At 39.6% G+C, this 14,780-nt stretch overlaps 1 protein-coding gene across 1 annotated transcript in view; it reads left to right on the top strand.

Moving 5' to 3' along the window:
- Positions 1-14,780, top strand: part of nbas (NBAS subunit of NRZ tethering complex) — a 262,175-nt gene that overhangs the window by 68,418 nt on the left and 178,977 nt on the right. Inside the window, exons 22-25 of the mRNA XM_066676307.1 lie at positions 2,920-3,006; positions 4,176-4,326; positions 8,402-8,584; positions 11,493-11,666. Coding sequence (XP_066532404.1) covers positions 2,920-3,006; positions 4,176-4,326; positions 8,402-8,584; positions 11,493-11,666 — 595 coding nt within the window. The remainder of the gene's footprint in view (positions 1-2,919; positions 3,007-4,175; positions 4,327-8,401; positions 8,585-11,492; positions 11,667-14,780) is intronic.

The following is a 14,780-nucleotide window of genomic DNA, read 5'->3' as shown; positions in this document are numbered from 1 at the left end:
GACTCTGAACTGATGGCAAAGGGGAGTGATGGATAATTTTATTTCTTTCTTAATTCTGACATATTTGTGTCTACCCCATTCATGTTATGAATTAATCTGCTAAAGAAGATTTAGCAGACCATCAGTGTAAATGATAATAACCGCTATCTATGTTAGTTACGGCTCATTGTGTTCATGCTGCATCAAATTTTAGTTTGAATTCATTCTCTTGCATTCAGTGCCTTGTGCTTTTAACATTCTAATAATGTCTGTTCTGATTTTGTGAAGGTTACATTGCATAACGGACAACAATGTTAAGCAACTCTCATGAGGTGTAAATGTATATTTGGAGAAAGACTCTCATTTGTATTCTTACTCTCTTCTTGTGTGTCCCCACACAAATTTCATCGAGTTTGAAACAAAAGTGTTCTGAAGTTTCAGGGAGGGCCTGCAGGTCCTAGGCTTGCATCCTAGTCCTCAGATGAGACAGGAGCCAAGATAAAATGGTCTCCACAGAGCTGAATGTCTAAGATAACATCTCACAGTAGTTTTTAATAACTCTGAAGGACATTAGTCTGTTTGACCTCATTCTGTTCCACTGCTTGTACCTTCAGGGTTGGGGAACAGGCAGAAAGAGTTATTGAGGAGAATAGAGCCCAGGGGAATGGATTTTGGAGCAACTATTGTTCACACTCATTAGCATCAACCATGTTTTTGTCCTGTGCGAATGGCTAGGACCAAAATGAAATTTACACAATTTTCTCATTAACACAGATGTAGTCAATCACTCAAGAAACGTTTGATGTCTGAAATGAGCTTTTTTAGTTTTTCACTGGAGCTCTGAGCTACTACCTGCTGTGGCTAACAGCCAGTTTGCATTGTGCAGGCTGCATACCCAACCGGTTTCAACTGTTGATTTCATTGTTAAGAGGGGGAAAAATGATCATTTAATAGTGACATGCTTCAAGATAATTGCTACTACTTTTTAGAGCTATGTTTTAGATTTAAGTAAGTCTGGTTTGGATTTCTTGTGATTCCAAATGGTGGAAAGTAAGCTAGGAATGGGAATTCAATTTGTTTGCTCATTTAAATTGTGAGACTATTTTTCTTAATATTTAATAAGACATATTATAAATATTTCTATTATTTGTCTATTATTATAAATAGACAAATAAATCAATATATCCATAGAGTAGAGTCAGCAAAGTGATGAGCTGTAGCATAGTCTACTATTTGATTATTTAAGATGGAATGAAAAATACATGTTATATTCTTTTTTTAATCATACTGTATTCCAATTTCACAATGAATTTGATGAAAAGTCATTCAGCAACCATGTATCCCAAAAAGAAAGAACTGAGCTCTTAGTTAACTGTTTAACTAGGATAAATAATAGGATACCATTCTAACCAACGACTAATATAATGTAAACACAAACTTTAGTGTTTCTTGCTTGTAGATGGAGCTGTCCAACTTTACCTATACGTTGTAAAACTAATGGTACAGGAGATGCTAGAAGGGTGGAGACTGCTCAGTGGACCTTCCATATATAAAAGCTCCTAAAAAAATAAGCTTAGTTTTGACTCCTGATTTAGCGTACGCTCTTTTACCTGCGTGAGAGTGGGTAAAGAACTTGCAGTTGTTTGGACCAAACTTGTCAGCGCAACATCTCTGTAAAAGCCTGTACAAGAAGATTCTTCAGCTGATATGCAGCAGAAGATTATTCATGTGCAACAGCTACAGATGTGCATTGCTCTGGAAACTGCCAGTGGCAGGTGACTTTAGATTTACTTGGTGGTATCAAAACATCTGCACACTTAATTTCCAGCCTTTATAACTGTTATAACTTAGGCAGCTGTTATAACTGGGGCATTTTGAGACGAAGAGTTCTGCTTTATTACAGGTTTTTTCAAAGAATTTAATACGATGTAATGAAAATGAAGGGTATTATTAGGTAGTTTACACCCCTTTGCTGCATTAACAGCTTGTACTCCTCTGGGGAGGAGATTGGCTTAGATTAGATTCCAACATTAGATTTTGGAAATAGAGGTAGGTTCCATCAAAAAAGACAATCCAGTGCCTCCAGGAGTAGGGTAACAAACATGTAGAAAAATCCCACAATGTAATTAAAATAATGTCTAAAAATGATTATTATCATGCTGTAATTGCCATGCAGAAAATGGCTAAATTATATATAAGAAAACCATCACAAGAACACCAAATGAATTCTGCATTACTGTGCTGCAGAAATGACAGAGCTTGTAGATGGTCAGTTTTGTGTGTGTGTGGGTGTAATTAGGTGGTAAGGAGAGCTATATATTATACTGCAACCATCCAGCAGGGGCACTAGACCAAGATTTCTATTGTCAGTAATGCAGACTGATCAGCAAAATGTTGTACAGTGTCAAAAAGCACATCCGTTGGCTAACGTCGGAAGCAAAACACAACGCATAACAGCTGATCCACAAAGGGAGCCATAAAGGGAGGATATTGTACGTTTAATTGTCCACTAAACCTCTTTGAATTCCCATACACCTAGGTGAAGTGAACTGGAGCAGATTGAGTTGCAGGTGCATAAGAAATGTTCTGATTCCTGGCTGAAACTAAGCAGATTGAGTTGCAAGAGCTTGGGAAGTGTTCTGGTTCCTAATAAGAAGCACGCCACCAGATGCTCATGACATCTCTGACACGTTCATCAAGTGAGAACAAACATGGCTGGCAGGCAGTTATGAGCTGTTCCGCACCGCCAGCAAGGCAGCATTCTGTTGCAGAGGAGGACCCTGCACATTGTCACGAACAGTTGGCTCGCTCAAAGTGGGCCTCAGATCCATGGGCTTGGAGAGGAACATTCCGCTAGGCTCTTCACTGGGATGACTTGTTTAATAATGAGGATTTAAACATTGATGACTCTTCCCTCTATTTCTCTTTCTGTCTATGTAGTAAGGATGAGAGGTCAAACCTGGTGTCCATTCCATGGGATGAGCAGAGACACAGAGATTTGGACTGGTGTGAAGATCCACAGTGCAGGTGGGGATTTCAAAGGCTTCTAATGTTAACACTTAATTAAGAATCAATGATAACACTTTTATAGAAAGTTTATAGCCCTAACAACATCCATCTAGACTGCTAAACCTCAGAACTTGCCAAATACTTAGCGTAATTTGGCTTTTCTGTCTGCATTAAGCCAGTCAGCTTCAGAACATATTTAATACGTTTAAACATTTAACCCCCAGGTTTAGTCGTTAAGCACCAACGTAATTTTAATGCATTAATGTTAATGTGGTATACTTTAATAAATTATTAAATTCATATTCTGAGGTCTTATCGGGTACTTTACCTTGACCATGTCAATATTGTGCTTACTATCTACATGTTATATATGATTATTAAAGACTTTTAAGGTGTTTACTAAAGCAACAAGCCCCGAGAATCCATTACTCTGTTATTCTCTTTTATCATAGGGAAGGGTATTTTTGGCACAACGCAACATGCTATAACACACAATGTAATGCATGCTGTAACACATAAGTTTGAAGTGGCTTATTGCTTTTTTTAAAAAATGGCAGCCAGACTAAAATATGCTAAAATACATCACTGATGTGTTAATTTACCAAAAATAAACAAAAACAACAAAATTCAATAAATTTTCCTCCTCCACACAATGTAGTCAGTTAACAGTGTTCTAGGCAACATATACATGAAGGTTTAACTAAATGAATGTGGAATAGCCACTCCATGAAACACAATCTGTTAATGTCTATTTAAGGTTTTTCAGTTGAGTAGAGAAGCAAAGATCTGAAGATGAATTAGCAGGAAATGGAAACAGAGTGCTGTATAGCACAATATACACAGATTCTAAATCATTTATAAGGATTATTCTAAAGTGGATTTTCTAAGTGAAAGTTAGAGCCTGTCCTCATTAAATAGAGATTGTGCACTAAACTGAAAAAATGAGTTCCATTAAAGTCCTTTACAGACTAAACAAGTTCACCAAACAGGTCATTTGACCAGAGGTGTTAAATATTTTGCATAGCACTGCCCATATTGTAAATTTATAATTGTAGGACATTTCCTTTGGAGGCGTTTGGTTTATTAAAGTTTTCTCCCAATGCCATTTTCAAATAGAAAATCAATTAAAGTGGTGATTTATTGTGTGGTTATGTGTATTTGTGTGTGTTTGTGTTTATGATCTATAGGTCAGTGGTGGAGTCTCTGGTGGATGATCATAATTTCCTGTATGAAGAGCAGCCAGAGCTGGAGCGGTTCTGCACAATCAACCCTTCCATCTCCCTCCTCACTGACTGGTATCTGACCAGAGCACAGGACTTTGAGCACAACTCCCGCCAGGTAAATACATACGCTCATTCAGACACACTGAAAATTCTCCAGCTATAGACTTCATTTATCTTCTGCTGAATCGAAAAAGAAAGCTGCAGCTGTTAATTCAACCTATTCAACACTGCACTTGTTTAACGCTGTGGGGATTCTCCTTGCACACATACCATCTCCCATGTACTTACACCCCTCAGCAACTGTTGCTGATTACACCTGAGAAGTAATTACTTGTGTGAACGGGCTAATGTGGGGAGAGGTCTTTTCAGAGCTCATATCTGCCGAGGGAGCTAATTCTAATGAGGTGTGAGAGTGTTAGCATGGACCTCAATGAATATTCTGACCTGCTATAATACAGTTCTTTCTGAGTATGTTCATACATTTTTGAGAATAATCTTTACAATTTATAGGTTTGGCTGTTTCAGACACCCACTTCTTTTGGGTGCATCATGCAGTTTGTCAGATATCTCAAAGCGAGGGCTGACCCAGACAACCAAGTGATTGTATCCTGAATTAGATAAAGCATGTGAATGTCATCAGTCCTCAGTTGCAAAATTCACTGCTGAGTATTCACTGCCCCTGGAAGCTCAGGACGAAGATATGTTGCAAGCATCTAGGATTGAAGTTTCATGACTAAGGCTACGTTCACTTTACAAATTGTACATTGATACATTTATGCACATCACCTCTGTAACCAACAACAGAAAAATCATACACTGTAAAAAATGGCTGTAAATTTACAGCAAGTCTGCTACAGTATTCTATTGGAAATCACAGTATTTACAGTCAATTATTGTATTATTCAATTACAGTAATATGCTGTAAATCTGAAATACAGTAGTGTTCTTGTAAAAATATGGTAAATGGCTGGGAACTCTGCTGCCAGTAGTTTACTGTAAATCACAGTATTTACAGTGAATTATTGTATTATTCAATTACAGTAATATGCTGTAAATTTGAAATACAGTAGTGTTCCTGTAAAAATACTTTAAATGCCTGGAAACTCTGCTGCCAGTATTTTACTGTAAAAATTTACAAGAAATTTTTTACAGTGTATATGTGACACGACTCTGAAGTAAAACTGCAATAACTGATGGGTTAGTACATTGCATTTTGCTTGAGAGGACAGTGAGCAGCTTTTGTTGCTACACCAAGAGAACAGTTGAGTCTTGAATGCCTCCCTCCACCCTATGTAGTGCATAGTGTAGGTCATAAAATACTGGTTTCTCCATTCACAAAGTGCGTTGTATGCTGAATTATAAAACCATTCCGATATAAACTTCACGTCTTGCTGTTGGACTGTCAGGGTGTAGTTGTTTTAGTTTTATAATCTGTGCAGTGTATAATGTAAAGTGTATTTGGGACGAGGCTTGAGCCTCTCCTCCACTGTTGTTTTACGGTGCTGCCGGTGCTTGGCTGAGACGACAGCCCTAAATACATGTGTACAGACAAAATGATGCATGAAATCGTATCTGACGGTTCACATCCATGTCTCATGCCCACATATCTGATACAAATCCACATAAAAATAGATATCGACTCTAGGAAGACCACATATGAAAGTGACATATTCACACAGCTTTGAAAAATTCGGATGTGTCACAGTGACGCAAAAAACAAAAAAAAATGAATAGCCTGTTAATTTGAAATGTGAACATAGCCTGACATCACCTTGTGCAGTGTCAGGCATTGCCTGGAGTTGTTTTTATATACATACCTCAGTTGTACAGGGAAATAATGGTTTCCAAATTTGGAGTCATGATTCAACTTCTGCCAGTTGGTATCTGTGTTTGCGGATGCTAGGTGGATGCCAAGATGCCGTGCCATCTTTATAGTGCCAACTGTAAAGTTTGGTGGAGGAGGCTGTACTTTTATAGTTTGGCGTCCATTGTTCCACTGAAGGGAACTCTCCATGATACAGCATCCATTCAACAGATCTTCTACAGCAAGTTGTGGCAGCAGTTTGAAGAAGACTCTCTCCGTTTCAGCTAAGTAAGAAATGGGTTGTCAGGTTTGCTGTGGTTGAACTTTACTGGCCCAAATCAAGCTCACTGAATACCTTTGAGATCAACTCGAACAGCTATTGTGAGCCAGGCCTTATTACCAACATCAGCACTCGAACTCACTAATGTTCTTGTGGCTGCACAGATACAGATAACTGCAAATTCTTTTGGAATAAATGTTGTTGTATGAGCATAACGTTGATCAGCCCTCTGGCTGATTCCCACATCAGCCAGGCTGATGTGGGAATGTTAAAGACAGTTCAGGGAGCAGAGCTGAAAGAAGAGAAACATACAGATTGGTTGTAATTAAAAGGTGTGAAATCTGTTGATCAGTGTGGTCACTTCAGAGCTTGTTTAGCCATGCGGGAGTAGAAAGCTCTTTTCTGCAAGATCAGATCAATATGTTGTTATTTGACTTCTCTCTAATGACCAAGGTTTGTGTGTGTGTGTGTTTTGTGGTTTCCTCTGTCTGCAGGCTTACTGATGTGTGTTTGTTTTGTGTTGTGCATGGCCTTCGCTTCCTTAACTTTAGAGCATTGTATTGACCGTCTCAGTTTGATGTTAATGTCAGTAAGAGCAGGAATTCGCCTCTGCTGGGCTTTGGCACTGAAGGCTTATGCCCTTTATCAGGGAAGGAAAGCAGCCACAACCACCACATATATCAACTATCGATTGGGCAGAAGTGATGTCTGTCAACCGGTGAAAAGGTATTTATTGGCAGTTCATGATGTGAAACACAAGCCATTGATTTTGTGCTCAAGCAGGTGGAATTCACCCCCTCCCTCGATTCTTTCTTCCCCTCTTTGAGGGCTATGGCCTCTTTGAATAGAGTAAAACAGATATGCACCCCTCATGACCATTGCTTATAACTCACTCACTCACTCATCTTTGGCAGGCTGGTTGAACAAAAGGGGGCGCTATTAGCACAGAGCTATTTACTTAGGGCTTCCTGCTCAAGGCTGAATTCATTCACTTAACCCAACATCAAGGCTTCTGTTTTCTTTTTTATTTCCAGTTCGGTTGCTAAAAAACTGTGGTGGAAATCATGGAAAAATTCAATCTTTTGCATCATTGTGTCATTAAGCCATGTCCAGATAATCAGCTCCATGCTCAGTGTTTCACTGCACAGTTGAAGGGTGTCTATTGAAGGGAGGAAAGTGACTCCACATCAACCAGGGCTACTATATTCATGTTTTTTTGCTGCGATAGAAAGGCCCTATTCATTGAAGTCGAATAGAAATAACCACAGATTTAAATGCTGTGAAGGACAAATGAAGTGTTTCATGTTGGATTATGGAAACAAGATCAGAACAAGCTGTCAGGACGTATCTGGAGTACCTTATTTACATAAGATTCCCTCGTTTGACCCATATACATATCATTTACATGAAGCATTCACTAAATTGTACAGATATTTTGATGCTGAGGTAAAGAATTCAAAAGCTCCTGATCCCATTGTTGTTGTCCTTTTGAGGAGTTAGGGGAAGAAGGATGGTCATCCACAGAAATGAAGGCCAACTCTGCTTGCTTGCACTAACTCCAGGATGTAAATCCAAAGCTGCCAAAGCTTGAAATATTGTGCCACAAAGATATTAGAAATGATCACTCGATGTTAAGTTGGCTACAGGCACAAAGAAAAGGTGCTGGGGTATTGTAGAAGGATAGTGTGTCTTGGAGCATACGACTTTGTCTAGACCACATAATTGAAACTTAACATAGGAAGAAAAAAAATGTAATAAATAAAATAAAGGTTGAAACGTAAGATAATGAAACTATATTTTGTTCTGTTTTTGATCCATTCATCCTGAAATATTCAACATACTATAAAGAACAGCTGGTTTATTATTACAGCAATAAAATGCTGCCATGATGAAATAGCTTTGCATTTATCTGCACTCTAATTGGCTCTCTTTGTTGTTGGGCAGTGTCTGATTGGTCTGACTGTTGGTAAGCAGGCTCTGATTGGATGTGGGAGCCTGTTTACACTCTGATGACATGTGTTTTGTCTGACTGTGTGTGTGTGTGTGTGTGTGTGTGTGTGTGTGTGTGTGTGTGTGTGTGTTATGTCTGGCCGTGTGTGTGCACAGGTGGACTGTGCCCTGTCTCTAGTGCGTTTAGGGAAGGAGCGGGAGATCCCCGGGCTGGAGCTGCTGTGTGATGACCTGGTTACCATGGAGACGCTGGTGTATGAAGCATGTGAGCTGAGCCTCAGACTGAAGGAGCTGCAGCAGCTCAGAGACATCGATAAGCTCCACCTCCTCATGAAGAATGTACGAACACACAAACTCCCCGTCTGTCCAAATCAGTCTGACCCCGCTTTAACCTGTCTGCTTCCTTATCACATGCTCATGTCCCCACCTTATCTCTCTCTCTCTCTCTCTCTCTGTATCCCTCTCTATAGTCTCGTACTCTTTTTGTAGTCTCTCTTCTTCCCTCTTTCTCTTCCATTCATGCTCTTCATTTCTTCTTTCTCTCTCTCTCTCTCTCTCTCTCTCTCTCCCTCCCTCTCTCTATATATATAGTCTCGTACTCTCTTTTTGTAGTCTCTCTCCTTCCCTCTTTCTCTTCCATTCATGCTCTTCATTTCTTCTTTCTCTCTCTCTCTCTCTCTCTCTCTCTCTCTCTCTCTCTCTCTCTCTCCCTCCCTCTCTCTATATATATAGTCTCGTACTCTCTTTTTGTAGTCTCTCTCCTTCCCTCTTTCTCTTCCATTCATGCTCTTCATTTCTTCTTTCTCTCTCTCTCTCTCTCTCTCTCTCTCTCTCTCTCTCTCCCTCCCTCTCTCTATATATATAGTCTCGTACTCTCTTTTTGTAGTCTCTCTCCTTCCCTCTTTCTCTTCCATTCATGCTCTTCATTTCTTCTTTCTCTCTCTCTCTCTCTCTCTCTCTCTCTCTCTCTCCCTCCCTCTCTCTATATATATAGTCTCGTACTCTCTTTTTGTAGTCTCTCTCCTTCCCTCTTTCTCTTCCATTCATGCTCTTCATTTCTTCTTTCTCTCTCTCTCTCTCTCTCTCTCCCTCCCTCTCTCTATATATATAGTCTCGTACTCTCTTTTTGTAGTCTCTCTCCTTCCCTCTTTCTCTTCCATTCATGCTCTTCATTTCTTCTTTCTCTCTCTCTCTCTCTCTCTCTCTCTCCCTCCCTCTCTCTATATATATAGTCTCGTACTCTCTTTTTGTAGTCTCTCTCCTTCCCTCTTTCTCTTCCTTTCATGATCTTCATTTCTTCTCTCTTTATTGTCTCTCCTTCCCTCTTTCTCTCCCATTCACGTTTCTCTCTCTCTCTCTAGTCTCTCCTTCCCTCTTTCTCTTCCATTTATGTTTCTCTCTCTCTCTCTCTCTCACTCACTCTCTCTATAGTCTCGTACTCTTTTTGTAGTCTCTCTTCTTCCCTCTTTCTCTTCCATTCATGCTCTTCATTTCTTCTCTCTCTCACTCTCTCTCTCTCTCTCTATATATATATATATATATATATATATATATATATATATATATAGTCTCATACTCTCTTTTTGTAGTCTCTCTCCTTCCCTCTTTCTCTTCCATTCATTCTCTTAATTCCTTCTCTCTTTATTGTCTCTCTTCTTCCCTCTTTCTCTCCCATTCATGTTTCTCTCTCTCTCTCTAGTCTCTCCTTCCCTCTTTCTCTTCCATTTATGTTTCTCTCTCTCTCTCTCTCACTCACTCACTCACTCACTCACTCTCTCTCTCTCTCTCTCTCTCTCTCTCTCTCTCTCTCTCTCTCTCTCTCTCTATAGTCTCGTACTCTTTTTGTAGTCTCTCTTCTTCCCTCTTTCTCTTCCATTCATGCTCTTCATTTCTTCTCTCTCTCACTCTCTCTCTCTCTATATTTATAGTCTCGTACTCTCTTTTTGTAGTCTCTCTCCTTCCCTCTTTCTCTCCCATTCATTCTCTTAATTCCTTCTCTCTTTATTGTCTCTCCTTCCCTCTTTCTCTCCCATTCACGTTTCTCTCTCTGTCTCTCTCTCTCTCTCTCTCTCTCTCTCTCTCTCTCTCTCTCTCTCTCTCTCTCTCTCTCTCTCTCTCTCTCTCTAGGTAAACTAAGGTAACATTTTTTACAGATGTATGCACTCTGCAGATGATATGTACTTACTTTAACTTCTACTAGAGACACGTATAATTTTAAACGTATCTCTACATTTCATACACACCCCGCCTGACAAACAACAGCACATCAAGACCTCTAATTGTTTTAGGGCTGTCATTCCTCTCACAGTTCTTCGGTAATCTAATACTCCAATTACCTCACAGCAAGTAAGTAAGAGTGTGTGTGTGTGTGTGTGTGTGTGTGTGTGTGTGCGTGGAATGTAGGAGCAGAAATGTTTATGTTGGTGTCCTCATTAAGCTCAAGTCAGCTACGGCTTGTTCAGATTTAATGCTATCATTAAAATGATTTAATCACAATTTGCTCGCTTAAGAGGAGGCTCTCACAGGCTTCCTCAGGTGCACTGCTGTCACCGCTTCTCACTACGACACTGTTTTCTGAGGGAACATTTGCTTCTTACGGTGTAAACGACTTCTTACTGAGGCTTTTTTTCCCCTTTTGTTCTTCCTCAGAAAGTTTTAGCACTTGTTTCTTGAACGCTTATTAAAGTCCAGATTAAGCCTGGCCTCAGACTCCATAAACCACACCTTCAGAAGCAATTCTTCATCAAACTCGATTCCCGGTCAGGTCTAACTTTCTGTTGCCGCACCAACCCACAAATACTTCATAGCAACTGTTGCTAGGTGAAACAAACTTTGCTGTATATGAGTTGGGGAAAAAATCATTACAAATAATGAGGAACTGTAGAGTTTGTGTTTGTTTACAGCAGCAATAAGTCATTTTAACCACCAAAAATCAGCAAACAATATTCATTCATGTGATTTATTATTTGTAAACAACATTTTTCTATAAACTTGCCTTGAATAATTATACATTTAGTTGTAGTCTCTGAATGAACAAGCTTACAGCACCCACATATCGGCAGCAATGGTTAGAAAGAATTAGGGTCAGAGGCTGTGATACAGCCAAGTCAATAGGGGTCAGTATATAATGAATGAACCATAAAATGAAAAAGAATTAATGGAGGAAATGGTTTATTGCTTCTTTCTCTCTCTCTCTCTCTCTCTCTCTCTCTCTCTCTCTCTTTCTCTCTCTCTCTCTCTCTCTCAGTCGAGTAAGGAGTATTATGTGAAGAACGTGCTGCAGTGGATGGTTCCTTTTCTTCACCGCTGCGAGGGTCAGAGAGTGGGAGCTGCCTCCACTCTACTCAGAGAGTACCTGGTGTCACTAGCCCGGGAGGACCTTACGCTGCCTCTTAAAGTCTTCCAGCACTCCAAACCAGGCGTGAGTGTCCCTCTCACTACAAGGTCCTCTCAGTGCCGTTTTTGATTTTCCTATGAACATCCACATTTGTGTTGGAATCCACACATTTACATGGGCCCCCCCACACACACACACTCAGGTTTCTCTGTACTTGTGAGGTCTTTCTATAGAACTTTTGCTAACTCTCATACTAAAGCTAATTTCAGTCTTTCTACACATTCCAAAAAATACATTTGTGGTCAAAGCAGCACAATTTAAAGTGAGGACAAAGTCCGCAGCAAAAACTTGGTTGGACACACACAAGAAAACATTGCTTTTTTTTATACTCAAGTGGTTTTACATAGACGTCTCTAATACTGCAGATGAGTTAAAGTACAACTATATCTAACCCTAACCTTTATCATAATTTGGTCCTCACATGGGTAGTATTACAAGTACAAACACACACACATTTGCTGTGAACTTGAAAGGAAGTTGGTGCTTGCAGCTTCTCTCCCTGTGGAATCGTTCATCTCAGGCAAGACCCTCAAAACGTAACACACACACACACACACACAAACATACACACGTATACCGAGAGAAGCAAACACACTCTCATACTCAGACAGTTATGTAGCACCACTCTAGCATAATAAATTGATGAGCTGTTCACCCTCACTCACTATCACCAATTTCCCTAGCAGCAAATTAGGCAAACAGTAGGAATGGAAATGTATGCGTGAGTGTGTGGGGGCTGTGTGTGTGGGCTGTGTGTGTGTGTGGGTCTGAGCATGTGTCTCTGAATGCATGTCTTTATCTTTCAAGAAGACAGAATAATGGGCCGCTTAACAGCACCTGATTAAAGTAAAGCACACACCTAACCTTCTGTCCTCTGTGTCCACAAAACACACACACACACACACACACACACACACACACATATATATATATATATATATATATATATATATATATATATATATAGTAAAACTGTGCAAGGATGATTTTAATTTAAAGAAATGAAGTGCTTCAGAGGACAGTGCTCTGGCAGTTAATCAGAATTCTTAAGCAGGTTTTATGAAGTGCTGAAATGTACGGCCAGAAAGAAAAGTTTAATTTAGCTGTGTACAGTCGACAGGGATTAAAGATGAAAGGACAAATGCAGGGCAAAAGTCTAGAGGGCCTTTTACTTTAGAGTATTTCAACAATATACTAGTACAAAATGTGAAGACTGCTATTGTAGTGGTAAATGCATTGTGGATCTAAAGGCTAACAGTTATATATCTATGATATACAGTGGAACCTCTACCTACGAACTTGATCCGTTCCGTGACCCGGTTCGTAAGTGGAAAAGTTCGTTTCTCGAGTCAATTTTCCCCATTTCAAATAATGGAAAAGCAATTAATGCGTTCCAGCCCCCACCCCGAAAGTCACCCTTTTTGCACTGATATATGTTTACAACACTCTCAAATTAGTAAAAATATACATGTAGCGTTACTAAAAATAAAAAAGAAATACAGTGGAAACAGCAATAAAAAAGAAATAAAGTTGTAAGTGGTTACACATCGCTACCTTGAAGACGTGACGACTGGCTGGAGGAGTAACACAGGCACTGGCTGTATGACGGGAGGTGGGGGGTGGGTGGAATAACGGAGAGTAGGTGGGTGAATGTGGGGAGACGAAGCGTAGATACGGCTTAACTTAGCACGAATTTCGATGTCTGCTATTTACACTAATGCTAAATTGCTAAAGCTACAGTTTGCTAATCTTAAATGCTCACTAAAGTCTGGGCGCTGGGAGACTCGCCTATTGGTGTCAGTGGCCATTTCCAGCCGTTTCTAGAGTCATGGTTCGTTGGTGGAGGCAAAAAATATTCAAAAGCCAGGTTCGTATCTTGGAAAGTTCGTTAGTAGAGGCGTTCGTGTAAACACATTAGAATTAATCAATAATCATTTTTAACACACAGATAGAAAGGGTAAAAATGACCTGTTGCCAAATAGTGAACCCACATTTAACCCACTGTTAAATCTTAGATCTCACTTAATACAGACTTTGTCTTCTCCATCAGTCGACATTTGGTCCGTCAGCTTCAGCACGTATTTGCTAATAGGTTTAACTGTTTAACCACAGATTATAATCAGTTAAACACCAATGAAATATTTTTTAGATATTAATGATATAGTGGTGTACGTTCAACATGTGAAATGACCAAATTCACATTCTCAGCTCTTGTCTTATTCTTTACCTCGACATGTTCAGTAAGTTCTACACTTTCCACAGTAGATAAAAAGAGGTCACTGTTGCTTATTCTATTTCTGTGCTGCCAATGAGTTTTAATGAGCTTTAAGGTTTTTACAGTCTAATCAGTGACAATGTAAACACATTTTAAAAGACTTATTTTAAAGTTATACCATAAAATCAAATGCTGTTGCCTGGATATTTTTGGTTAGTGGACTATTTTCACTCCAGCAGTGACAGTGAGGGCTTTAACAACTCTAGCAGTCCTGCTGTGTCTGATCCACTCTTACCAGCACAACACACACTAACACCACCACTATGTCGGTGTCACTGCAGCACTGAGAATGATCTACCGTCCAAATCATACCTGCTCTGTCACTCTAATGTTCTGTTTAGTGAGTGTAGATTTGGGAGGCCAATCAAATTCTGAAAACAAATCCACGCTCACACGAAATTGGAACTGTACAAAACATTTTTTTAGGTCCTCCCAACACATGGTTTTGAGCAACAAGGTCTCAGCAGGTGTAGAACTTTTTCAGCTGTTTGAAACCCATCCCAGGTGGCTCCTTCAAAGCTACATCAAGGTAAACTGGGGCTACTTTGAAGAATCTGAAATAGAATATGGATTTGATTCATCACTGCACAGTTCCATGTGCTATTTTCTGACATATGTGTCCTCACTCTTATCCAAATCTGTAATCTGTAGTAAAACCCTTTTACAAGTATGTGTGCCCACTCTAAACAGTTTCTGAATGTCATGGGCTAGATTCAAAAAGTAATTAAAGTTGTGTATGTATTAGTGTTTACTCCAATATGCCTCGGTCCTGAGTCACTGGGTCCTTATATATGAAATAACTGCCTCTAGCCTGTGACCCACTGATACTGGCAACATTGATTTTCCCTTCAGATCCTTCGCCA

This window comes from Hoplias malabaricus, chromosome 7 (genome assembly GCF_029633855.1).
Source record: "Hoplias malabaricus isolate fHopMal1 chromosome 7, fHopMal1.hap1, whole genome shotgun sequence".
Taxonomy (NCBI): Eukaryota; Metazoa; Chordata; class Actinopteri; order Characiformes; family Erythrinidae; genus Hoplias; species Hoplias malabaricus.
This window is presented reverse-complemented; position numbering and strand designations above follow the sequence as displayed.